Here is a 24,487-nt window from a genome sequence, read left to right on the forward strand (position 1 = left end):
CAGCAGCAGAAGAGGTCAAAGGACTCACTTTTCCTGCTCTTCTTCCGCCTCTGGCATTCTGCATGAACCTCCAGGCGGGAGACTTGCCGAGACTGAAACAAAGGAAGGGAGGGTCAGTCTGAGCACCATCTGCCCCCTCCCTCTGCCAGGCCGAATGGAGGAGATGAACCAGGGGATAAATTCAGCGCTAGTCGGATTTGGGGCCGACTCCAGGGAAAAATGGTGTGCTGACCACATTTCCCGAACCCAGTCAAGACTTGTCATCTCATTAAGAGATGGAGTACTTGAAAATGAAGCAGTCCTGAAAAATCTAGGCTATATGGTCACCATTTACTAGGGGTCATATTCTCAGCTGCAGGTCAGGGATGGAAGCTGCATGATTTGGTCCAAAATAAAAAGAGGGAGCTTTCCACTGTGAGCTTTGGAAGTGAGAACTTCCAGCAAGATAGTCTTCTAAAAGTCAGATTCTTTTACCACAACCTCCTAAAGACTGATTTCTGGGGGAGAGATCTCCTCGAATCCTGAGGCTTTAGATGCATTTAACTGAAATGTCTGTACCAACAGCTGAATTATGAAAATCTTTTAAAACACCGAGCTTATGCTTGTAGAGGAATTGGAGCTGGGGGCGGGGGAAGGGGACAGAGGCTGAATCTGGGAGGAGGATGCTTGCAAGTAGGTGCTTTTATTGGGGAGGTTCCCAAGGAGAGGGTTCACCCTTGTGGGATATGGGATGCTGGGCCAGGGGATGGATGCCCCAGCTCCCGCCTCCCCAGCAGGGGCCCGGCCCCTGCCCCACCTGCCCAAGCCCCGTTGGCCTGCTTTAGTTAGTCTGACTCCTGGCAGGCTCTAGGACAAGGGCTTAGGTGGGCCGTATTCTCCCCACAGTTCTGTTCCCCTGGGAGCGGCAGCCGCGTGTGGCCTCCGGAGCTACAGGAACCTGGAAGGACAAATTACCACGAGCACGCCATTGGTGATGAGCATCTCGGGTGGAGAGGGACTGGAAAACAAAGTGAGAACTCCTGGTCAGTTATATCATTCTTGTTTGATTTCTCAAGAGGTATTAAAGAACCTGGATAGGGTCAATAATGAGATAGCAGAGCCTCCTTGATCCTTATCAAAAATAGCGGCTTAAGAAATCTTAGATCACAGGGCACCTGGGTGGCTCAGGTGGTTAAGCATCTATCTGCCTTTGGCTCAGGCCATGATCTCAGTGTCCTGGGATCAAGCCCCGCATGAGGGCTTCCTGCTTGGCAGGGAGTTTGCTTCTCCCTCTCCCTCTGCCCCACCCCACAGCTCACTCGTTCTCTCTCTCTCAAGTGAATAAATATTAAAAAAAAAAAGCAACCTTAGATCTGTGGATTGTCAAGGAGAAAAGTGGCATACATTTTAAATAGAATAGGAAAAAAATAAATGTATAGGTTGGAAAGAAGAGAAGAGTTCCTTTTTTATTTTTCTTTTTAAAGATTTTATTTATTTATTTGATAGAGAGAGAGAGAGTACAAACAGGGGGAGTGGCAGGGAGAGGGAGAAGCAGGTTTCCGCTGAGTGGAGAGTCTGACGTGGGACTTGAACCCAGGACCCTGGAATCATGACATGAGCCGAAGGCGGTCGCTTAACCAACTGAGCCACCTAGGTGCCCCTCCCCACCTTTTAAAGGGTTAACTATTCTTTATGCTCAACCAGATGCATAAGTTGTGCTTTATGCACAACTGTAAGGAACTATGAGGATAAACAGGTAGCAGGAAAAGGCCCGAGCCTGCCACCTGCAGCAGATGTAAAGAGTTCTGGTGGCAGAAATGACCCATTCTCCTTTCTGGGCTTTATTTAATTCATGCATTGAACAAACAGTTCTGACCCAGCTGGAGAGGGGCCTGGTGCATATGAAATGTCTTCATGTTATAAAGTCAAGAATATAAGTCTCCAAGGTTACAATTAGCCTATGGGAGTCTACAGCTTCCCTTGCCAAAATTAGGCCCAAGATGATTGTGCCTCCAGATCAACTCTTACTACCAATTTCGACATGTTTCATTTTGCAAGCTACAAGGACTTTTTCCCCAAGTCTTATTGAGTCAAGAATTGGAGGAGAGAGCCCAGATGTTCTTCAATGGGAGACAAAGTTGATTTTAATTTGTTAAGCAGCTGTTGAGGGTAAATGAGGCAGCCCAAAGAATCCCAAGTGCCCCTAGGTAGAGGACTCTCTCAGAGTGGAGTTTGACAAGCTCTTGTTCTAACTCCTGCCTCTCACCCTCTGCATTTTCCCGGGCTGATCCTAAGTCCAGGGGCTCAGCCCTACCAGGGCTACCAGGAGAGGAGTCGGCTGCCCAATCACAAGGCACACTAGTATCCTGAGCAGGCTTCTCCCTTCTCTCCCCTTCTCTCTTTGTCCTCTTCTCCTTCCTATCCTTCAGCTCTGGGGCCCAGTTCTACTTGAGTGCCCAGCATAGTCATATCTCCAGGACCCTGGGTCATTTTCCTAGTTGAAAATGATGAGAAATAACCCCACGTGTTGGACCTGAGCATCTCCTTGATGTGGTTCTAGAGTTGGCTGCAGAGGGGGACAGGCTGCTTCAGGCCAGAGTTTGGGGGAGGTTTTTTTTTTTTTTTAAGATTTTATTTATTTATTTGAGACAGAGAGAGAGAGAGAGAGCGCGCACATGAGCAAGGGGGAGGGGCTGAGGGAGAGGGAGGAACAGACTCCCTGCTGAGCAGGAAGCCAGACTCAGGGCTCATGGGGCTTGAACCCAGGACTCCAAGATCATGAACTGAGCCAAAGGCAGACAAGTAACCAACTGAGTCACCCAGGTGCCCCTGGGGCAGTTTGTTTTAACAATTCAGGGCCAAGGAGGAAACCCCCTGGTCCTGACCTCTTTCTCAGCCTGGCCTCTCCAAGGCCCCATCACCATGTGGCAGGAATTCTTCCCAGAGGCCACTCTCAGGAATGCAAGGGAGCTGAGGCAGGCAATTTGGCCAGAGTTCTAGATCTCTGAAGCAAAACTGATGTCAGTAGAACAGGATGAGTAGGGCTGGGGCCCAGGCACCTACAGTATTTAGAAGCTCCCAAGTGACTCTGAGGCACAGTGTGGGGTGCCAGGGGTGAGAGTGGGAGAGGGGAGGGCAGCAAAAAGGCAGACCAGGCTCTGAAATGCCTGCTCGGAGCCACTTGGGAGTCAGGACCATGGCGGGGTCCTAGGGGGCTGGGCCTACTCACCTCTCCTCCAGCAGGAACTCTACCTCCAGCTCTTCCATGCCCTGGCAGGGGGGTAAAGGGAAGGCAGCTGTGACCTGGGGCTGCCCCTGTCTGCCCCCCAAACATGTCCCTTTAGCTTCTACCCCCAGCTTCCCATTGCTCGCCTGCCTTCCCAAGGGGCTCAGTACCCAGGGCAAGGGAGAGTTGAGATATCGTCCCCAGCCAGCTCAACTCTGAAGGATAGGGGCCCCTTCCCTCATCTATTCCTTCACACCTCTCGTTGTGTAACTTCAGGAAGTTGTGATTTCACTGGACCTTAATTTCCCTGCCAGAATGTAAGCCAGCCAAGAGCAGGGATACTCGTCCCCTGCCGTGTCCCCAGGGCCTGGAACAGTGTCTGGCCCATAGTAGGAAATCAAGGATTTGTTGAATGATTGAATTGATAACACCTTGGTCTTTTCCAGCTCTGACGTTCTCTGATTTGCAGATTTGCCCTTCTTTACCCTCATCTGCCCTCCGTCCCCTGGGCTATCTCAGCAGCAGGACTCTGAGGGAAAAAAAGGGAACCAACACGTACTTCATCTCCATTTTGTACTGTGAACGGTGCTAAGGGCCTTAATTATGTTTTCCCATTTCAGCACCACAACAACCCTGTGAGGTACGTATCATCATTGCCATTGGACAGATGAGGAAACAGAATGCAGAGGAATTGAATACATTCTGCAAGGTTACACAGCTGGTAAGCATAGCACTGGGACTGAGCCAGCAGTACTGTCATTTCCTGACTCGGTGACACAGAGAGAAACCGTAGGGTGGCATCATGAACATAACCAGCTGCTCCTCATGAGGCAGGAGGCTGAGGGCCTGGACACCGGCACCCACCTCTGGGTTGAGTGGGAACTTCACATGGGTTTTCTTTCGGAAGCAGAGTTTGGTGAGGTCATAGAAGATTGTCAAGAGATGGTCATCTGGTGTCAGTGTATCTTCATCACAGACGCTCAGCTCTAGCACATTCTAGGGGAGAAAGGAGGGTGCAAGTCTGGTTACTGTGTTTGCATGGGCCCATTTTCCTAGGAAGGAGGTGGGTCTGAGGGATGGGGAACAGCACAGAGGTCCCTAGGGGCTCAGGTATGAAAGACATTTGTAGAATAATGAACTCACGGGTGATGGTATCTAAACCCTCCTTTCTAATTCTCTGAAGACTTCCTGACCCTCTGCTCTGATTCTCCTGGAGAATTTTGCTCTTTTGCAAGGTTAGCAAGGGCCCGTGAAGTGTAAGGGATATCATTTCACCTGGGGGAATGATGGAAGGGCAGAACAAGCAAGATCCTTGCCAACTCATAGACTGTGTTTAGCACTGGGGCCCCTGGAGCTGAAGACAGCCCACTAAATGCTAGAAAACCCAATTAAAAAAAAAAAAAAACAATTCAGGGAAGCTAACACGTTAACACTCCTGGAAGGTGATGTGGCAGATTACAGGGATTCTCATACTTGATGGGCTTGGGGTGAGGTGTTTGAACTCTATCCTTTGATTCATCAGCCCCTAAAGAGGTCTCATGGGTGGTCTCAAAGCTGCATGTCAAGAGTTGAGCAGCTACCCTGACGTCTGGCTGAACACTGAGGTCAATGGTTTTGGGTAACATGGATTAGCCTCTGAGGTCTCTTGTTTCAAGGACCCTGGGAGATGAGGGTTGGGGCTGGGTTTGCCTCTTTGGTCCTTATCAGGTGGACATAAAGTGGTCTGAGGGTTCCTTATTGAATGAGATCTGTTGACCTTGTAATTACTAGAAACACAGACATGCCCCAGAACCAACCCCATAGATTCATATGAGCAGCCCCATAGATCTTTAGACAAAGGAGTCGAAATTCTGATTTCAAGATGGCAGAGCCCATGCCAAAATCCTCCTTCCTCGCCAAAACCATAAATATGATAGAAGAGATATTTTTATAGTAACAAATATAAAGCCCTTCTTAAAAAAAGACTTATTTATTTATCTGTGGGGGTGGTGGTGGGCAGGGGCAGAAGGAGAGGAAAAGAAAATCCCAAGCAGACCCCGAGATCATGACCTGAGCCATTATCAAGAGTCAGAGGCTTAACTGACTGAACCACCCAGGTGCCCCTAAAGCCCTTCTTGAAAACAAAAAAGGACTTATCATGAACCAGAAATAAAGAATCACCCTAAAATATGGAAGCAGCAAGCTGGAGATATCAAGCCTCAAATGCCCCAAGACTTGGGTTGATACCTCCATGATGAGGCCAAGTTTGTTTTAAGAGCACTCTGCTGAGGGGGTACTGGGGTTGGCTCAGTCAGTTAAGTGTCCGACTCTTGATCTTGGCCCAGGTCTTGATCTCATGGTCATGAGTTTCAGCCCCACATTAGGCAAAAAAATAATAATAATAAAAATAAAAAAGGGCACTCTGCTGAGTTGGTCACAGCTCAGTATGCTCAAGGGAGAATTCTCCCATAGGAGAGTTGCCATATACCTGAAGAAGGCCAACACCATGAAACAACAGCCCAATAAATGAAAGAACAGACACTCAAGGAATTAGAAATAAAAAAGCCTTCTAAAAAGGAGTTAAGATAAGGAAAACCCTCTGGCTGGAATTAGACTGGCCTTGGACCTAGTGAATAGAATGGCCCTTCCCCTCCATGTATTTTCCTACTTGGAGCATGTTCTGAAACACGCTCAGTTTTGTGGCAGGAACCACAAATTCCAGCAACAATTAGGTAGAAGGACAAGAGAGGAAGGAAAGAAGGTAGAAGGATAAGTAGACTCAGAGGGACAAATATGAGGCAGGCCTAATGAAGAAGTGGGTGAGTGGGAAGATGGGTCACTAGGAGGAGAAGAAGTAGGTGGAAAGAAAGACAAATAGACATAAGAAGGACACAAAAGCAAACAGAAGGACAAGCAGGCATGGAGGAGAATAGAAATGTAGGCAGGGCTGACAGACACATGGTGTCCTCTGAGTCTCACCTTCACTTGGCTCTGGATCTGGAAGCTGAAGGTTTCATTCCACTCTGGGTTCGGGCAGTTGGAGATGGTCCTAGTCTTCAGTTTCTCACGAGAAGCAGTGGGCAGCCAGAGGCTCACAAAGCAGTCTGTCTGGCTCACTGTCCAAGGAAGACAAGGGTTGGGGGGAAGGGTGGGGAACCAACCCGGGTCCAGAGAGGAGAGTGGAGAGTCAGAAGGAAACCTCAGGCAAGTCACTTCCAGAGCAAGCCCTAGTCTCCCCTCCTCACTCATGGGTCTGACTCTCCAGAGACCTCTGTCCCAGAACCCCTGAGAAGACCACAGCCTACAGGCTAGAAAATTTAGAGAGGGGGTTCATGTCCCACTGATCACTCTCCTGGACATAGATGGCTCTGGCTCTTTTCAGAAGCATCCCAGCTCCCTGAGCAAATGCCTGCTAGGTTGGGACAAGGTCTGGCTACACAGTTTTTCCTCCACCAGGGGAAGATCTGGAGGACCAGCCCCCACAGAGTCCAGTTTAACTCTTGCCTTAGCGCAAGGTACCAGGAAAAACAAAGTGGGGCTCTGCTCTTCCTCCGGGCTGGTGAGAAGCAGGGGAACAGAGCCTGCCCAGAGGTCCAGGATGGGGCAGGGCTTGGGTGGGATAAGAGTTTAGGAGAATCTAGAAGTAGGGGCCATCATTTACATAGGACTAATGTCTTGACTGCACCTAGCCAGGCTCTTTATCCCTACACTGGTCTCCTAGCCTGAGGCATGTGACCCAAGAAACCTTCACATCTGAGGGCATGTACTTTTTTTTCTCATTTGAAATGAACAACCCAAGGGTGATGTTGCTGGATGTGTTCTGGAGAAGGTAAAAGGCTTTGTTCTTAAAAGGCCCTCCCAAAGTAGAGGAAGGCCTCTCAGGTCTTCTGGCTGGAGCAGCAGAAGGCATAGAGGTGAAAAAAAAAATAGCAGCCTAGCTTGGCTCCCTCCATTCTACCTGGGAGGAGGGAGGAAGAGGTGCTGTACCTGCCCTTGTCCCTCTCCTGGCAATCTGCTGGGGTGATTCCCAGGGTACACACCAGATATGTAGAAAATGGTAAAAGTCAATACAGTCTCCGGTGTCAGAGAATCCTCTAGATGGTGGAGCTGGTGTGAAGATAGGACTGACCAAAACTAGTTCATAGTTATTAGTAATAATGTCCTGTGAGAATGAAAGGTGTCCCCCCTGGACTGACTAGTCTTACATTGTCACTCCACTGAGAACATTAGCAGAGTTAAGAACCATGGTTTGCATCATAAGCATCCCTAGCTTCTGATTTCATCTCTGATGTCTGATTAATCTTTGAGGCCTTGACGTTCAGTGAATTGGAATTCATGGCCCTCTTCCCACTGAATAAAGGTAGGATGACACTGCCTTTTAGAGGTCATAATTGCTTAATCCAGACACAAAGAATGACCAAAACCCAGAGGAATCTAAAGAAAATGATGACCTCATCATCCCCACCCATCCCCTCCATGTCCAACCTGCTCCTCCTCACCATCAATTCAGATGGCCAGGCCAGACCTCAAGTACCATCCTTGGCTCTTCCATGACGTTTAACTCCGTTGACCTCTCCAGCCCACCCACTTCTTACTTGCACCACCACTGCCCTGTTGCAGGCCACCATCTCTGCTGCCACTTACCGACTGGGCGCCCTGGCTCTTGTCTTGCCCTACTCTCGTCTTTTCTCTCAGGAGAAACCAGAGGGATCTTTTGACAGCTGACCATATTACTCCCAGTTTAAAATCTTTCAGTAGCTCCCATCTGCCCTCAAGAAGAAGGAGTTCCAACCACTCAACAGGGCTGTCTCTCCCACTTCCCCAGCCTCAGCCTCCTCCTTCTACTCTCCCTATCACCCAGCCCCTGCCCTGCCACCAAACACACACACACACACACACACACACACACACACACACACACACACACACAAGTGCTTGCACTCACCCTCTAGACTCCAGCCAAACCCAGTCACTTGTGGGTCTCAGAAGTGCCATGCTGTCTTGCCATTCCCTTGCTTAGAACACCGTTCTCTTCCACTTTTGCCTCACCCTTCCCTTGGCTAGCCCCTTCAGGTTTCAGAAGGAACCTCCTCTGGAAGCCTTCCTTGAACCCCCACATCTCAGCCAGGTGCCCCCCGCCCCAGCTTAGAGTCTCTGCCCTTCTCTTGGCAGGGCACTGGCTACACTCACCCCAGTGCAAGTCAGAGCATCTGTCTCCACTGCACCCTGAGTGCTGGGAGGGCCTGGAGACCATGTGTCAGCACTTGCTAATCATTTGTTGAATAAATAAATGAATTGAATGGAAAAGCCCAACTTCCTGCTTGAGAGCACTGTATCAAATTCTGGGCCGAGTACCCCAGATTTAGGTAAGCAACTTGGATCTCTAATTGCTCTGCCTATAGGGAGACTCCCCACGGATCTCCTGGGACCCCTCCGTTGGCTTTTCCTGGAACACCCACCATTCCTCCTCAGCCTGAGACATTCTCCTCAGGTCTGCCTCTTGTATAGTAGGAAGGAGCCTGTAGGCAGGGACCCCACCAACTCTATACCCATTTACTTAGCATGATTTGATCGACTCCGTAAAGGCCCCTTTGCCTCTAAAATCCCTTTCCTATTATCAGTCCATGCCTAAAATTCTCCCATTAAGCCCATTAAATAAAATCTCAGTATTTTTGACCTAAGGCTTAAATCTCTAGGTAAGATACAAATACTCCTAGAAGAGACAGGATTGATCAGACACCCACACTTCCAGCATTGATTTGTTTTTCAGTTCTTCCTAAGAGAGCTGGTCCCACCTCTCTCCACAAGGTTGGGAAGGAGAGTGCAGCCGAAGAAGGGGGAAATCCTCGGAAGGGAGAGATGACTTGTTGGAGTAAGGCTGCCAGGGGCCCGGAGGATACTCTGACTGGAAGGGGAGTGACCGGCATGCTGGCAATAGAGAGTGGTTAGGCAATGCTGACCCAATTCTGAGGATTTCAGAGACTGCAGGGGATTTCCTAGGCATAGATGGTTCTAATCCTTGTTCCTCTTAAGTGATAGAGGGCTTAGTCATTTGAATGACATGTCTCCTTTCCTGGGATATGGAGGACAGAAGATGACTCAATGAGATCTACAGATGTTGAGAACATGATCTTCCTAATACCTCTAGAGACACCCGTCTCGCATCACTTGGGGTACTGGTTTGAGTTTTAACTTGATTTTCCCAAGAGGAATAAAAGCTCTTGGCCACTGGGAGGTTTCCAGGTCCACCCTATCCAGTCCTGGCCCAGGGATGGGTGGAGTGCTCCTTGACAAGTGAGTCATCCCCGAATCTCATCCCTTTCAGGCTCCTTGAAATCTTGGGAAACTCAGGCACACACTAGAGGATTGAACCAGAGTGAAGCTCATTTTTGATCCAAGCTAGAAGAGAACAATTTGGGGCAAGAGTAACCCAGGACCCAGAAGACATCATGATAGTCACCAACCATATCAGGCAAGGCAGCAACAGAGCCCAGCCTAGGTCCACTGTGGGGTCTACACACAACGGGCCCCGGGCTGGCCCCCCCAGACACCATGGATGCCTCCCACCCTGTTCCTCAGGGGAAATGAGGACAACATAAACAATAAGGGGTTCCCCAAGGGGACCTGGAAACCTCCCAAAGGCAGTCTGTGTGCCAGAGGGACTTGTGGGGAAAGGGAAGAAGAAGGTGGTGGGTCCAACTTCAGCCCATTTGTCTGGTTGCCTCTTCCCCCATCCCCTTACCTCTGGGATATGCAGGGGACAGGTGTGGCAGGAGAAGACAGAAGAGAGAGGCTTGGACAAAGGGAAGGTCTGCACACACAGGTACAGACATGCCACAAGAGTGTGCAGCCCGGGTGACCCGCAGGGTTGGGACGGACACACCTCAGGAGTGGAGACAGATGAGGGCAGCTGTGGGTGTGTGCAAGCTGCGGGTATCCTGGGGGTGCGGGGAGTGGGTGGGCACTGCCCGGGGGTGGGTGAAGTGTCTGAGTGACCCACCGTGGCATGGGCAAGAAAGGCAGAAGAGGTGGCCAGGCCCTGCCCAGGGAACACTTCTCAGCTCATTCTCTGGTGGCCTGGGAGGCCCCGAGAAGCCCGAGAAGTCCCTGGCTCTCCTGCCAGCCTCTTGGCAGCGCCGGGCCCAAGCTGGACGCTGGCTGACCTGGGCTCTGGACACCCGCCCTCCAGGGGGTCCAGCTGGAGTCCTTCCCGACCACTTGGCTTTCCCTCAGCCCTGCACACTCATGCCTGCATTGTGGCAACAGTTTCTCAGCAAGTTTGTCAGCCTCTCCCCACCTATGCTCCAGCATAGTCTGCCTCTTGCCTCAGGAGATCACGCAATCCCTTCCTCAGGAGCTCGGGTGCCCTGTCCCTTGGATCCCCATCCCTCCTCTGCCGGGCCCCAGCCTCCTTCTCCTGCTTGTCCCCCCTACTACTCCCACCTTTAGGCAATCATTAGCCCTCACGTGCCGAATGGGCGTCAGCACTACCCTCAGGTTGTTCAGAGAAGCAAGTGTTGTTTGGAGGCGGCCCCCGGCAGGTGCTCACAGAGGCCAGGTGGCTTCTCTCCCGCCCTCAAGATGGCCTCTCCCCCCAGATCGGGCTCCCAGGACCTCTAGGCGCTCACACTCTGCCCCTCTCAGACCCCAGGCCCTCAGAGCAGCCTTCCTTAGCTACTCCCAGCTTTCAGTGCCCTCCTCCAGTTCTTTTTTTAAGATTTTATTTATTTATTTATTTATTTATTTATTTGAGAGAGAGAGAGAGCATGAGCAGGGGGTGGGACGGTGGGGGGGCAAAGGGAGGGGAAAAGTCTCCAGCCGACTCCCTGCTGAGCATGTAGCCCTACGCTTATGCTGCTCCCCTCTCATAACCTGGAGATCATGACCTGAGCCCATACCAAGAGTCAGAGGCTTAACTGCTTCACTGATTGAGCCACCCAGTTGCCCCAGTTCTTTTTACTTTTTTATTTTTTAAAGATTTTATTTATTTATTTGACACAGAGAGACACAGCAAGAGAGGAACACAAGCAGGGGGAGTGGGAGAGGGAGAGCAGGGAGCCCGATGCGGGGCTCGATCCCAGGACCCTGGGATCATGACCTGAGCCGAAGGCAGACGCTTAACGACTGAGCCACCCAGGCGCCCCCCCCCCAGCCCAGTTCTAAATTCTATAGTGACAAGTTAGAAGGCCATCTCCTGTTACTAGTCTATAATTGCTTCGGGTATAAATGTCTCCCCTTGTTAAAATGCACACTTGGTATATAGCTCTCTGCATTCTCTGCCCCCCTGATGCCCTCTCCAGCCTGAATCCCAGGGTGAGGGTAGTACGAATATAATGGAGCTCTGGGGAGCCCTGGTGGCTCTTGGGCTATTCCTGTGTGGTCACCAGTGAGTGGGGACACGCTCTCAGCCAAGGGGCCTTGACACAGAGCTTTCTCCTCCTTGAGGGCCAAGCTTCTCTCTGGATGGGGCAGGTTGAAGGTGGCATAGGGAGGGGATCTGGGTTCTCCGGAGTTCTCAAATTCCACCCCAAAGACAAGTGTGAGGGGAGCATCCTGCCTACCCAGATGCATTCATTTCTCACTGAAGCCAGAGACTTCCCAGGGCCCCCCATAACCTGGGAATGCAGCAGGGGCTGGGATGAGGGCGAAGTTAAGTCTGTGAGAAAACACCGCACAAACAGCGCCAGTGAGTCAAACTGCATCCACAGGACTACGCTGCAGAGCTGGCGCTATGTGGCTTCTGTCGTGAACTCCAGAACCCAACTTAGGATCCATGCGCCGAGAAGGGGCACTGGGGCTAGGCTGACAGATGGGCCTCTCCCTCTCCTTCACCTCTAACAGCACATCAACTCATGCAGAAGCAAGGAGGGCCCAGTGTGGGAGAAGCTGATGCTCCTGGAAATGGGTGCTAGAGGAGGGGGGAGTGGGGAGGAGAGAGTGAGGTGAACAGGGTTCTCAGACCCAGGCGGACTGCAGGGGCTGGTAGTGCCAAGGTCACAGGTGAGAGGAGGGGCCTGGAAAAATGATGTAAACCCCAAAGTCTGAAATACAACCTGAGTATGGCGGACACACCCCCCCACCCCTCCCCGCACCCCCACACACCTCTGATGTGTCTCCAGCCAGAGCCTGACTCCAGCCACGTCCCTCCAGCAGAGAAGGAGGGAAGACAGGAGGATACTCACCCCTATCAGCCTGTCGGACGTTTGTCATCCGGATGACCCTCACGGTCAGTAGGTGGCATGGAGACAGCCCGCCCTGTGGGTCGAGAGGGTAGCAGGCTCACTCCTCGGGCAATGACAACTGACAGCGCGGCTCAAGTGGGCCTCAGGCGCCCACTGCTCAGACCCAAGAAGCCTCCTCCCAGTCAATCTGCATTTCTGGGCTCCGGAGGATGCTGCTGGTCCCCAGGGCTGCTGAGGTGAGGGGCTTTCTGCCCCCCCCACTACGAGCCAGCACCCCTTGGAAGGGGACGGCTTCAGGCCTGTTCTGTTCATGCTTCTCCTGGTTGAATCTCAGGATTTGAAGTCCCTTCCCCGAGAGTTTTACCCAGGCTTAGAGGAGTCTCTTTACCATCACTCCTAGCCCGTGCCTATGGCAGATGCCCTGGGATCCCTCCCGCGGACCAAATGACCATATTTATAGAGGCCTTTGAACTAGAACCCTTTACACTCCACATAGTTCACCTTTTGTTGCCAAAATCTCGTTATACATCTTTAAGAGGATGCAATTCTCTATTTAAAATATTATGGGGGTTTTGGGAAAAACACAAAAATATGAAGAAAAAGAAGAGTCTCCAGCATCCCACCACTCAGAGACGATCACTATTATCACCTTTTTGGGGTTTTTTAAATGTTATAATTATTTTTATTTTCAACACAGATAGTTCATCTGCCTTGGCTATTGTCAGAGATAATAATATTGCAAGAGCAAGCTAGCATCTATTGAACACTTACTATTTGCCAGACACTTTTCTTACATTTTTAAATCTTCATAAGACCTTTATAACAGAGGTATTGCTATCTTTTTAAATTGAGATATAATTGACATATAACATTGTATTCATTTTAAGTGTACAATGTAATGATTTGATATACGGATATTGCAATATGATTACCACAATGAGTTTAGTTAACACCCACCACCATACATAGTGACAATGATCTTTCTTCTTGTCATGAGAACTGTCATCATTTTGATGTCTGTCCTTCCAGCCTCTTCCGGGGTTTCATTCTAAGCAGCAACTCCAGAATGATGCCTGGGAAGGTTGCTACATAGACCCTGAGATAGAATTAGGGCCTCTTCCTCCTCAATCCCCAACAGCTGCCTCGGAATCAGAGCAAAAGCCAAACGGACAGTTATAAATAGGTGCGAGGAATCCCTTCGTGAGGTTAGCTCTGAAATATTGGGTGTCTTCACAGTCAATAACTTGATCTCACAGAATTCTGTTTGGAGCTGTATGACTCGAGCCAAAGGCCATAAACACCACTTCTCCCCTGGCTCTGGAAATAGGGCTGGGCCTTTGGCCAGACCCGTTCTGGGCAGGGTGGGCTCCTCATTTCTCACCCCCCCGCCAGGCGGAGTGGGTGTCCTGGTCTGATCTGGCGAGAAGAGGGAGTCGGTTTTCACCCAGGAGAGTGGTTGTGGCAAAGCCTGTTCTCACTGGCCTACATTCTCAGAGGAGCATCTAGAGTTCAAATGGGCGGCCAGAGGCCTCAGCCCAGGCGAGGGTCAGTCCTCAGGGACATTTCATAGTGTTGAAGGGCTCTCAGCCATCACGGCCCTTCTCCTACCCCCAGAGGGGCTGCCCTCCCCCATGTGTCTTGTCTGGAAGGGCATGAGCATTCATGGCTTCCCTCAGGACCTCACTCGAGGTCCCCCTGCCTTCCAGGAAAAGCCCTCTGCTGTCATCTAATCCTGGCACCCTCTAGGGAGGCTGCCCACCTCTTCCCACTCTGACTCAGCAGCGCTAACCACCTCAGCGACGACCTGACGAGCGTCTGCCATATGCTAAGCATAGTGTGTGTTCCACCTCGCTCAGTCCTCACAACACCCCCCCCCCCCGGAGCAGTTATTATTAGCCTCACTTTACAGATGGTGAATCTGAGACTGAGTCCTTTGACGTTGGGCCCTCAGCTAGAATCAAAGGAGCCCAAGTTTGAATCCAGCTTTAATTCTTCAGCTTGAGCTCGTAACCATGACCATGGTGTCACCTTACTTGGAAGCGACCGTTAACGTTCAATGCAAAGACAGGTGTCACTTGTCCCCACCCCCTCCTCCTTCATCTTTTCCTCTTAGAACCTCTTTTCCTGACAGATTCTTCTTTTCACTCTGAATTCCCCCAAGACTCCACAATAACCCCCAAACCCTGATAGTCCTTTTACTTGCAATGCTTGCACTCGCTATATTTCTGCCACCATATTCTACAATCTCTCTCTCTTTTTTAAAGAGCCAGTGCATACCAGAGCCTAAGGTTCTTGGAGGAGTTCTACTTCCCAGGAGCCACAGAAGGCTCCTTTGTGGTCTACCTGGAGTCTCAAATCACAACTTCTAGCTCAGGAATTTGCAGGAGAGACCCAATTCCAAAGCGCTCTACAAACGACTCTAACATCTCACCAGCAGGGAGACAGAAACTGGCAAGGGGGGTTGAGAGAGAACCCCTCGGGTCACGCTGGGAGGAAGGCCGTGGGAACATGGGACTCCAGTCTTGGGCCCAGATGATTCTGATAACCAGGTCTGCGAAAAATGATCGTCTTGGACAAAAATGAATGTACCTATTTTGCTCCTGCTCTAAGCAGCTCGACAGAAGTGGTACTAGGGAGAAGTGAAACTTCATGGCCCTGGAGGTAACTGATACACAGTAGAAAGATCCAATAGAACAAAGCACAATGTCTGTGGCTGTGCAGATGGGAACCAGAAACTGGTGACATTACGGAACCCAAGTTTACGGGGTAGCTTACCGTGTGGTAAGGGTAAAACCCTTTAAGGACTTGGACAAGCCTGTCCCTGGGATGGGATGCCTTGGCTGGTTATCAGGGTGAAAATCAAATTATTTAACAACAGCCACGGCCGGGCATCAGGCCAGCTGGGCTGCAGCCCCGGAGCACGGGCGGGCACGGATCCTCTGGTTCGTGGGGTCATTGGAGGGTCCTGGGTAAGGACCAGGGAGCACTCAGGGGGGTTGGAGCTCAAGGCACGAACTGTTTGGCCAACAGGAGAGAAGCGTATTCAGACGCACTAGGAACCATACAGCTGTGCGGGGAGGGTGGGCCTGATGGGTTTCGGAGAAGCCCCGTGGGAGAAAGGGCTCTGCTGCTCAGGCCGCAGACACCCAGCTCCGGCTCCGGCCTCCTCTCGGGCCTGGATTCCTGGGGCTGAGAGTGCCAGGACTCTACTTCCCCTTGAGACCTACTCAGGACAGGGGGATCTTGCCAGCTCACGTGGAAAAGATGTTGCTCTTTGACCCTCCGGACTGGCTATTAGGCAATCCAATAGTCCCCCTTCCCGCCCCCAGCTTCATAGACAGGACCAGCACGCCAGGCCCTGAGCCCGCACGGGGTGCACTGCCTCTGTTCTCATCTAGCTCCCCCAGCACGCTCCGAGGAAGGTGCTGTTAGCCCTACCTTGTGGAAGAGAAGCCTGGGTTTAGGGAGACTGCTTCTCACACAGGGGCACATGGTGCAGAAGCCGCAGGGCCAGGCCTCGGGCGCAGATCTACCTGACCGCAGGGCGGCACACGTTCCAGCCGCCCGGAGGCTGGCTCTCACCGAGAGTTAACCAAACTGGCAAAAAGCTTGCTCCGGGTCATGCACTGGACTACTTAATAGCAGGGGCAGGAGTGAGCCCTCAGCTGCCAATTCAGGGCACCCCAGGTCTAGCTGTCACCACCAGTCGGTCAGACGAATAGTTACCAATGGGCTCCTGGGGGCAGGCTCCCATGTGGAGGTGGGAGATGGGGAGGGGGTCTGACACGTGGGGTTTCAGAAGTGGTGGGTGTGATCCCCAGGTGAACCCTAACCAAACCAGTCCACAAGGTCTGGGGTGCAGGAGAAGGCAGACAGCTCCTAGGGAGCCTGTGGGAACTCCCTCCCCAGGGCTTCTCAGGGCAGGCCTGGCTGGTGAGGCCACCTCCTCCTCCCCAGAGAGCTGGGTGTATCCATCCCACCGGTTCCTTGCAACACCTGTGTCAGAGCTCCCAACAGCCTGGTGATAGCTTCCAGGGTGTGTGGGCCCTCCCTGAAAGGACACCATTGGGTTGGGGACTTCATGGGACCTCAGAACGTTACCCAGCTAGTCTGAGCAACATCCCAGAGCAGGGCGCTCCTGGGAGGAGCTACCATGGCTGTTTGCCTTTTTTATCACACAAGCTAGGCGAGGGGTCAGGGCAAGAAGTCCAGCTCTGAGGCACGGAGCCTCGGGGACCTGAGAGGGACAGGAACAGTTCTCAGCTGCTCCATGCCCCCCTTCAAGGTGCTCTGTCCTTTCTGTGGAAGCTCTCCCCCCTCCCAGCCCAGGTTCCAGAGGCTCCACCAGACTAGGGAGGCAGGAACAGGTGCTGACCAGAGGCTCTTCCAGCCCCCCTGAGGGCTGTGGGGAAATGTGGGGACACCCCAGAAGGTGATACCTATCCTGGCCAGGGCAACAGGGCACCAGACACCATGCAGCTCGGAGCTCCCCTCCTTGGGCTCCCGGGAGGCTGCGTGGGGTCTCCACCTCCCACCCCGAAAGGACAAGACATTTTCAGGGCATCACTCATCTCATTCAGGGATTCAGTGTGGGCTGGGGGAGAGGCCTGGAGAGGAGGGTGAGGAAGAAGGTGCTGCTGCCAGGCCTGACCATGGCGTGCCTATGGCAAACTGGAAGCTTGAAGTAAGTGGGAAAGCTGAGGCAGAGCTGGTCCAGAGTCCTGGCTACCTGACCCTTGACCCCAGCGTCTCCCTAGGAGGCTATGAGGAGTCAGATGGACCCAGGAGTCTTGACCACAGATCCAGCTGGGCTCCTGGGCTGATGTGACAGGTTGGCAATGCCACCGATCCTTCCGAGACACCACCCCACACACACACAGCGTGGCAGTTTAGAATGTCCACGGGGTAAATGCCTGCTCACCACTAGGACAGGCGAGCACGGATCCACCCTGGCAGTGCTGAGCACCGTGTACCTGGGTGCTGGCCTGGCCCCAGAAGGCCCTGAGCCACACCACAGCACCTAGTCGAGTCTGTGGGTACCCTCAGCTGGGCCATCCACCCAGGAGCCCCAACCGGGCCAGACCACAACCCCGGGTGCCAGGTCGGGGCCGCCCAAGCCCAGGTGCTCTGTGTCTCTGGGGTCTACAGTGCTCCCAGCGCTCCTGTGCCTGCCTCCTGCCCTCAGCTTCGGGGCCCACCTACCCAGCATGGCTCCTTCACCTCCAAGGCACAGGGGGCTGAAGGCTTGCCATCTTCTGCTTGGCATAGGTCTGGTAGGTAGTGGGAGATCCAGGCGGGTATCTGCCCGCCGAGCATCGTGGCGGCTCTCCAGCTGGGTGGCAGGATTGGGTATTTATATTCTGACTCAGAGCTCCGCCCTCTGGACACCTCTCTGCTGTGGCTGGGATTGCAAGGGGAGGGGTTACGGTGGGTAGGAAGATGGGGGGCCTTGACCCCTTAGTATCAAGGGACCCTGAGGCCTTCAGATCTTGGAAATGCAGGAACCAGTAGGGGGTTGCGACCCTTGGGGTCAGCAGTCTGCTGCCCCCAGAAACTCAGAACCACCTGGCTGTCCAAGGGAACGGGTGGCAAGAAGAGCATGCTGGGCCCTCACAACTTTAGGATGAGCCCAGCCATGATTTGGGAAAGACCCCTCTCTTCAGGTTATCAAGGTCATGGCTCAGAGACACCCTTCTGGGCATCTGCGGGGGGATGGGGGATGGTACCCTCCCTCCTAAACTCCGCATAGTCCCACAGCTTGGGGCCCAGGAGCTGTGGGCAGGAACCACATGGGAGGCAGGGATGATGGTCAAACTTAGAGGGAGAAGAAAAAGTGATTGCCTGAATCCTTGGTGAGGAAAGGGTCAAGTGCAAGTGTCCCCAGCTCTCCCTCCTGGGAGGCCAGGTGGAGAGAGGTTGCGCCCAGCCTCTGCCTATCTCAGGGCAGCTTAGAGGATGCTCCTGCTCCACCCAGCTGATCCCTATCTCTGGCCTGACAGCGGGCTCACTCAGGGGCCTGGTGAGGTGACTTCGCCTGCTCGGCCACCCAGCTAGGTACACTGGGAGTTTCCTGCCTGAGCTATCGCCCGAGGCCCTACAACCGGCTTTTCTGGCCCACATATTAAAGCAATTTTGTGAAATTGAGGGTGAGATCCGAACACAGGGCTGATGAGGCCCGAACGCAGGGATGGAACCGGTTGGTGGTATCTGTGGGACCTCTTCCTGTGCCAGGCAGAAGTGTCCCCCACTCTGCTCCCCTCTGCTTGTCTGGCCCTCCAGAAGGCAGATGGGGCCTCAGTCTGGACCCCTCTCAGCCTGCATCCGTCCCCTCCCCTACCATCTACCCCACTGCCAAGGACACAAACTCAGCACCTACACCCCTCAGTGGAATCCACTAAATTCCGTTTCGTTCACACACTTAGGGATCGCCAACTGTACACATGCTACGAGGAGGAAATTCCAGCCTGGAAGTTGCTGATCGTGCAGGTGAGGGGACAGATGCGTCTGACCCCTCAGAGGCTCAGAGGTCCAAGTCTCCCATGGTAACAGGGGGCATCCTAGAAGGAGCAATACAGATCCTTCACATTTGTAAACATCTGTGGTTTATAGAGCTCTGTCACATAGCTAATAACTGGCTAGGGAGCCCAGAAAATAGGAGGTAGATGTTGGCTGGGAAGCGAAAGAGCAGATCTGGAAAGGCTTCACGGAGGAGGTGGTGCCTGATTTGGGTCTTAGAGGATGGCTAGGATTTCAAAAGCTAATGATAGGTGAGAAAGGTATGCTAGGAGGAAGGAACAACATGAGCAAAAATAGGGAGGCCAGAAAGCAGGGTATGCTCAGCTATGCAAGTAGTCTGGAGTAGTAAGGTGTGGAAGGGGATGTGGGAATGTGGAAGTTGGGCAGAGAGGAGGGATGCTCTGTGAAGGAACAAATCTGGAAAGATGCATTAGGGCCCAGTAGTTGTGACCCTCAAAGGCCAAGCTTTAAATTTGAACTTAGTCCATAGGCAATAAAGAGCCACTGATGGTTTTTGAGCAGGAGAGTGCCATGATCAGAGCTGAACTTTAACAAGGCAATGCTGATTGATGTTGTGGGCAACCCAACCCACAGCACTACAGTGTCCTGAAAGTGAGGGGTGAGGGGTATGGTGAATCCTGGGGGACCTCCTCACTGGGGATCCTTCCTGTCTCTCCCTTCCCTTCACTCCCTTACCCTTTGCCTATCAAATAGGCCCAGGGCAAGCCCCAAACTCCAGGGCATTCCCCAAAGCCTGGTACTTGATCCTCTCCTCACTGAAGAAGCCTGGCCACATCCCGCTCCATCCATCCAAGGTAATGCATGGAAAAATCTAGGTCTCCAATCCCTGTATTTCCTCATTGTCCATAAATGCCTCAAGAGCAGGGCCCCATTTAGCTGAATGAAATCAAATTGAATAGGAGGCTAACAGGAGGTGAGCTGGAGCCCCTTCCTCCGCAGCCTCTGTGTGGCTTCTGACCCACGTGGGAGCTGGTGCGGTGGTAAACCAAGGGGAACAATCCAGCAGCAAGCAGGCCCTTACTGCCCACTGTGTGCCCAGCTCTGTGCTGACTGCTCAGGGCAGGGTCTGGAAGGAAAGGACCAAGAATTTATGATCTAGTGAAGGGAGAAGAGGGAGCTGAACTCAGGGGTAAAGGGTCCAGCGCGGACTTTAAGTGGGGCCGGAGGGGAGAAGGGCCTCCATGGGGATGGCAGGAAGTGTGCTGGGAAGGTGAGTAAGGAGTGCCAGTCCATGTGACCAAGTAAGAACTGCATCAACCTCCCCTTCTCATCTAACACGTCTCCTAATGAACACACATTTTAAGCGAAAACAGTTCTCTTGGTACACAGCTGATACTCCAGGCCAGGTCCCCTTTCTCCCTTTGTCCCAGAGTCGCTGTGTGGGGAAATTCTAAAGCTGCTGCTGCAGAGTGGAAGGGACTGAGTTCTTTCCCACCCAGCCCCTCTCCTCCTGGATGAGCAGGGAGCCTGAGATCTCCCCCAGAAACCCCAACCTGCGTCCTCGGAGGCCTCTGCCCATGGCAGTGTCCGGGGCCTTGTTAACTGACTCCCACTGACTAGGGTGACCAGGACCTGCCTCTCGCCAGCAGCCCCTTGGCCTCAGGTAAGCCAGCATTGAAAAGTACATTTGTCCCGCTGGTTCAGCTGACATCACTTCCCCGGGAGCCCCACAAGGGTGAATTCCTCACCTTTCCTCTTTCAAGATGCCTCTGGTGCCTGTCCCTTCCTTCCCATCCTGCCAGTGGCATCTGTCTCTCAGCCTTGTCCTCCTCTCAGGGATTCATCCCCCACACACCTGGCTGGCCAGGGAGCTTTGTAACCACCCCTTCGATCTGCCATCCTCCTGCTCAAATGCATCCGACGCTTATCCATCCTTTGCCAACAAATTCTGGATTCCAGTACCTTCCTTAAAGCAAGTAAAGCCCCCAAACAGGGGCGCCTGGGTGGCTCATTCATTGGGCGTCTGCCTTCGGCTCGGGTCATGATCCCAGGGTTCTGGGATCGAGCCCCGCCTTGGGCTCCCTGCTCCTTGGGAAGCCTGCTTCTCCCTCTCCCACTCTCCCTGCTTGAGTTCACTCTCTCGCTGTGTCTCTGTCTGTCAAATAAATAAATAAAATCTTTAAAAAAAAATAAAAAAATAAAGCCCCCAAACAGTCCTATGTATATATGGAATTTTAGTATATGATAAAGGAAGTCTTTCAAATACGGATGAAAGGATGGGTTATTCATTATTGGAAAAGCTAGCTTGCCACTGGAATAAAATAGTTAGATCTTAATTTCATAACAACACAGAAACAGATTCCAGACAGATTAAATATCTAACCATTAAAATAAAACTATAGAAGATTTAAAATAAGATATTAGAGAATATTAATAAGATACTGGGATGAAGAGAATCTTCTAGATGAGGTACAAAACCTAGAAGCCAATAAGGATATGTTACCAGATTTGAATATACAGAAACATAAAATTTCAGTAAAGCAAAAGATGCCACAAGCACACTGCTACCTGCAAAATATATCCCAAATTTAGTCCTCTTAATAAATATCCATGGGTAATAAACCCATCGTTTAAAAATACTGACAAGGGACACCTGGGTGGCTCAGTCAGTTAAGCATCTGCCTTAGGCTCAAGTCATGGTCCCAGGTCCTGGGATCGAGCCCCACATCAGGCTCCTTCCTCAGCGGGGAGCCTGCTTCTCCCTCTCCCACTCCCCCTGCTTGTGTTCCTGCTCTCTCTGTCTCTGTCAAATAAATAAATAAAATCCTTAAATAAATAAATAAATAAAATACTAGTAAAGAGGAGAGTCTTACCCTACCAGATTCTGAGATAAACTACAAAGCCACACTTAGACAAACAGCATGTTGTTGGTGTAAGAACCAGACCAATGGGACGAAATTAAGGGATTAGAGACACGCCCTGATAGTTAAGGGAACGTAATCATTGATAAAGTTGGCACCACAAATCAATAGGGAAAGAACAGCTATTTAACAGATGATGTGGACATGAGTGGCTCCCTAAATAGAACAAATTAAACAGTATTCCCACTTATTTCTATACTAAAAAAAAAAAAAAAAAAAAGGCTGTAAATGGGATCAACACCTGAAATGGAAAACCATAAAGTGAATAGAAGACAATGTAGGAGACTCTACTTAAGAAAGTCTTATCTACTTTAAGAAAGATTTCTTAAACAACACTTTGAAACCATGAACCATAAGGCAAAAACATTTCTAAATGTCATTACATAAGGATTAAGGATTTCTATCAACTAAGAGCACACCGAAAAAGTTGATAGAATGCAGACAGAATGATGAAAGGTATTTTCAATGCTTTTGCAAATACCAAAGGATCAACATCTAGCATATACAAAGAATTCTTACGTAATCCGCAAGAAAAAGATGGCTGTGCCAACATAAAAATGGGCCAGAGATTGGAACTTGCAGTTTATGTAGGAAGGGAAACCCAAAAGGCTAACAGGCATTTGAGGACATGCTCAAAATCATCTGCATTCAGGGAAGGGCACATTGAAACACCAATGAGATTTCACTGTAGCTATTAAATCGGAAAACGCTGAGAAGGCTGAATCATAGTTGCCTTTCCCAACAACGAGAGAATGGGGAAGGATATGCGGGTACAAGGACATAACAACCAATCAAGAGGGCAAGCACGGGGCTCATGGGACCAAAGAGGACACACTCCACACTCCACTTCCTCAGCCCTCGGCACTCAGGGGAGATTTTTTCCCTCCACCGCTCCCCAGCTTCACGGCCACTGGTCTAGTGCCAGTCATCACCTCCATTCATCTTGACGACTACATTAGCCAGACTGGTCTCCCTGCTTCCACTCTTGCCTTCCTACAAGCCTTTCTCTGCAGAAGGCACAAGTGGTCTCCTAAAAACATAATCCAAGATATGATACATTAAATCAAACCAAATAACCACATCAGCTAGGTTCTGTGATGGCCCTGAGTAAAATCTCCCAGCCCCTGGTGGCTCTCACTTCTTGCCATGGCCCTGAAAGGTCCGGTGTGGTCTGGCTGCTCACATCTGTTCTCCTCCTCCCCTCATGCACAAGTTCCAGCTACACCAGCCCTCCCCGCCTGGAACATGGCAAGCTCTTTCCTACATCAGGGATTCTGCACTTGCCATTCCCTGGCCTGATATCCTTGACCCTGACTCTGTGTGTTGCTGCTCTTTCTCATGGTCACAGATCTGCTCAAGTGTCCTTTTCTCCAGCAACTCTTACCTGACCGCCCTCCAGAACATGTATGCCTCTCACCCATCTACTTGCTTCTGGGTCACTGTGGTTATTTGGTTTGATTTAATGTATCATATCTTGGATTATCTTGTTCATTGATTCTTTTTGTCTCTTTCTATCAGACTGTAACCTTTTATAGGGTAGAGATATTGCTTGTCTTGTTCATCAACTGGAAACACCTAACCTCACCAGTAAAGGAATGGTTTGAATGTTAAGACGCATTCACATACCTGGAACATTACGCAGATGTCAATAGAAACGAAGTGGCTAACATTTACTGAATGTAAACAAAGTGACAAAGACTATTCTACATATCTTATATTACCTGTGAAGTAGCTAGTGTTATTATCTCACGAAAAAAAGAATTGAGACATGGAGAGGATAAGTAATTAGCTCAGGGTCACCATGGTAAGTGACAGGACTGGGAGGCAAGTCAGTCTGACCCCAGAACTTCTGGCTCTAACAAGACACACATCGGGAGATGAGTGTTAATATGTCGAGATGTATCAGAACCTCTGGCCAACAAGCTAGACGTGACTCCATTTCATGAGGAGATACAAAATGCGCATAAACATGACAAGAAAGGACCTTCATCCCAAAGAAGGTAATATTCTTTGTGTTGTCAATAGATCTGGCTCACAAGTATTTTCCGTTCTTTCTCTCTTATTTTTTCTTTCAATATTTTATTTATTTATTTGACAGAGAGGGAGAGAGAAAGCACAAGCAGGGGGAGTGGGAGAGGGAGAAGCAGGCTCCCCGCTGAGCAGGGAGCCCGATGCGGGGCTCGATCCCAGGACCCTGGGATCATGACCTGAGCTGAAGGCAGACGCTTAACTGACTGAGCCACCCAGGCGCCCCCCGTTCTTCCTCTTTATAACAAGATGTTTAAGGCCCAGCCGAGCGCTTCGCATCCTGAAGGTGCTTGTGTCAACAGCCCAACATTGCTCCATCTTGTGAAGTTCCTGCTCCTAACAGTTGTGGTCTCTGGTTTCAACTAGAGGATAGGTTTTATTTCCCAGCTCTTGACTCTCTCTCACATAGCAAGACTGGCTGGAGCCTTTTGTACACTGCACTTACCCTTTGTCACTGGTCGCTTCTGTGAGGATGACATTGCCATTGTCTCAAACCTGACTGAACATGATATAGTTGGTTAGGGGTCTAGACTTTCAAGTTTCAAAGACCTGGATTTGAACACTGCTTCTGCTATCCATTAGCTGCCTGAACTTGGGTGAATTTATCCCTATACACTTGAGTTTCTCCATCTGTGAAATGGAAAGCATAATGATTTCTACCTCACGGGGTGGTTACGGAGACTAAAGGAGATAAA

At 51.0% G+C, this 24,487-nt stretch overlaps 1 protein-coding gene across 1 annotated transcript in view; it reads right to left on the reverse strand.

Moving 5' to 3' along the window:
* The window catches only part of PLA2G4E (phospholipase A2 group IVE), a 64,338-nt gene that overhangs the window by 14,224 nt on the left and 25,627 nt on the right, over window positions 1-24,487 (reverse strand). The window contains exons 2-7 of the mRNA XM_032417006.1: window positions 12,367-12,439; window positions 6,164-6,300; window positions 4,070-4,201; window positions 3,209-3,249; window positions 955-997; window positions 29-92 (exon numbers count right to left, since the gene is read on the reverse strand). Of these exons, the coding sequence (XP_032272897.1) occupies window positions 29-92; window positions 955-997; window positions 3,209-3,249; window positions 4,070-4,201; window positions 6,164-6,300; window positions 12,367-12,439 (490 nt within the window). The remainder of the gene's footprint in view (window positions 1-28; window positions 93-954; window positions 998-3,208; window positions 3,250-4,069; window positions 4,202-6,163; window positions 6,301-12,366; window positions 12,440-24,487) is intronic.

Source organism: Phoca vitulina, unplaced genomic scaffold (genome assembly GCF_004348235.1).
Source record: "Phoca vitulina isolate PV1807 unplaced genomic scaffold, GSC_HSeal_1.0 scaffold20, whole genome shotgun sequence".
Lineage (NCBI taxonomy): Eukaryota > Metazoa > Chordata > Mammalia > Carnivora > Phocidae > Phoca > Phoca vitulina.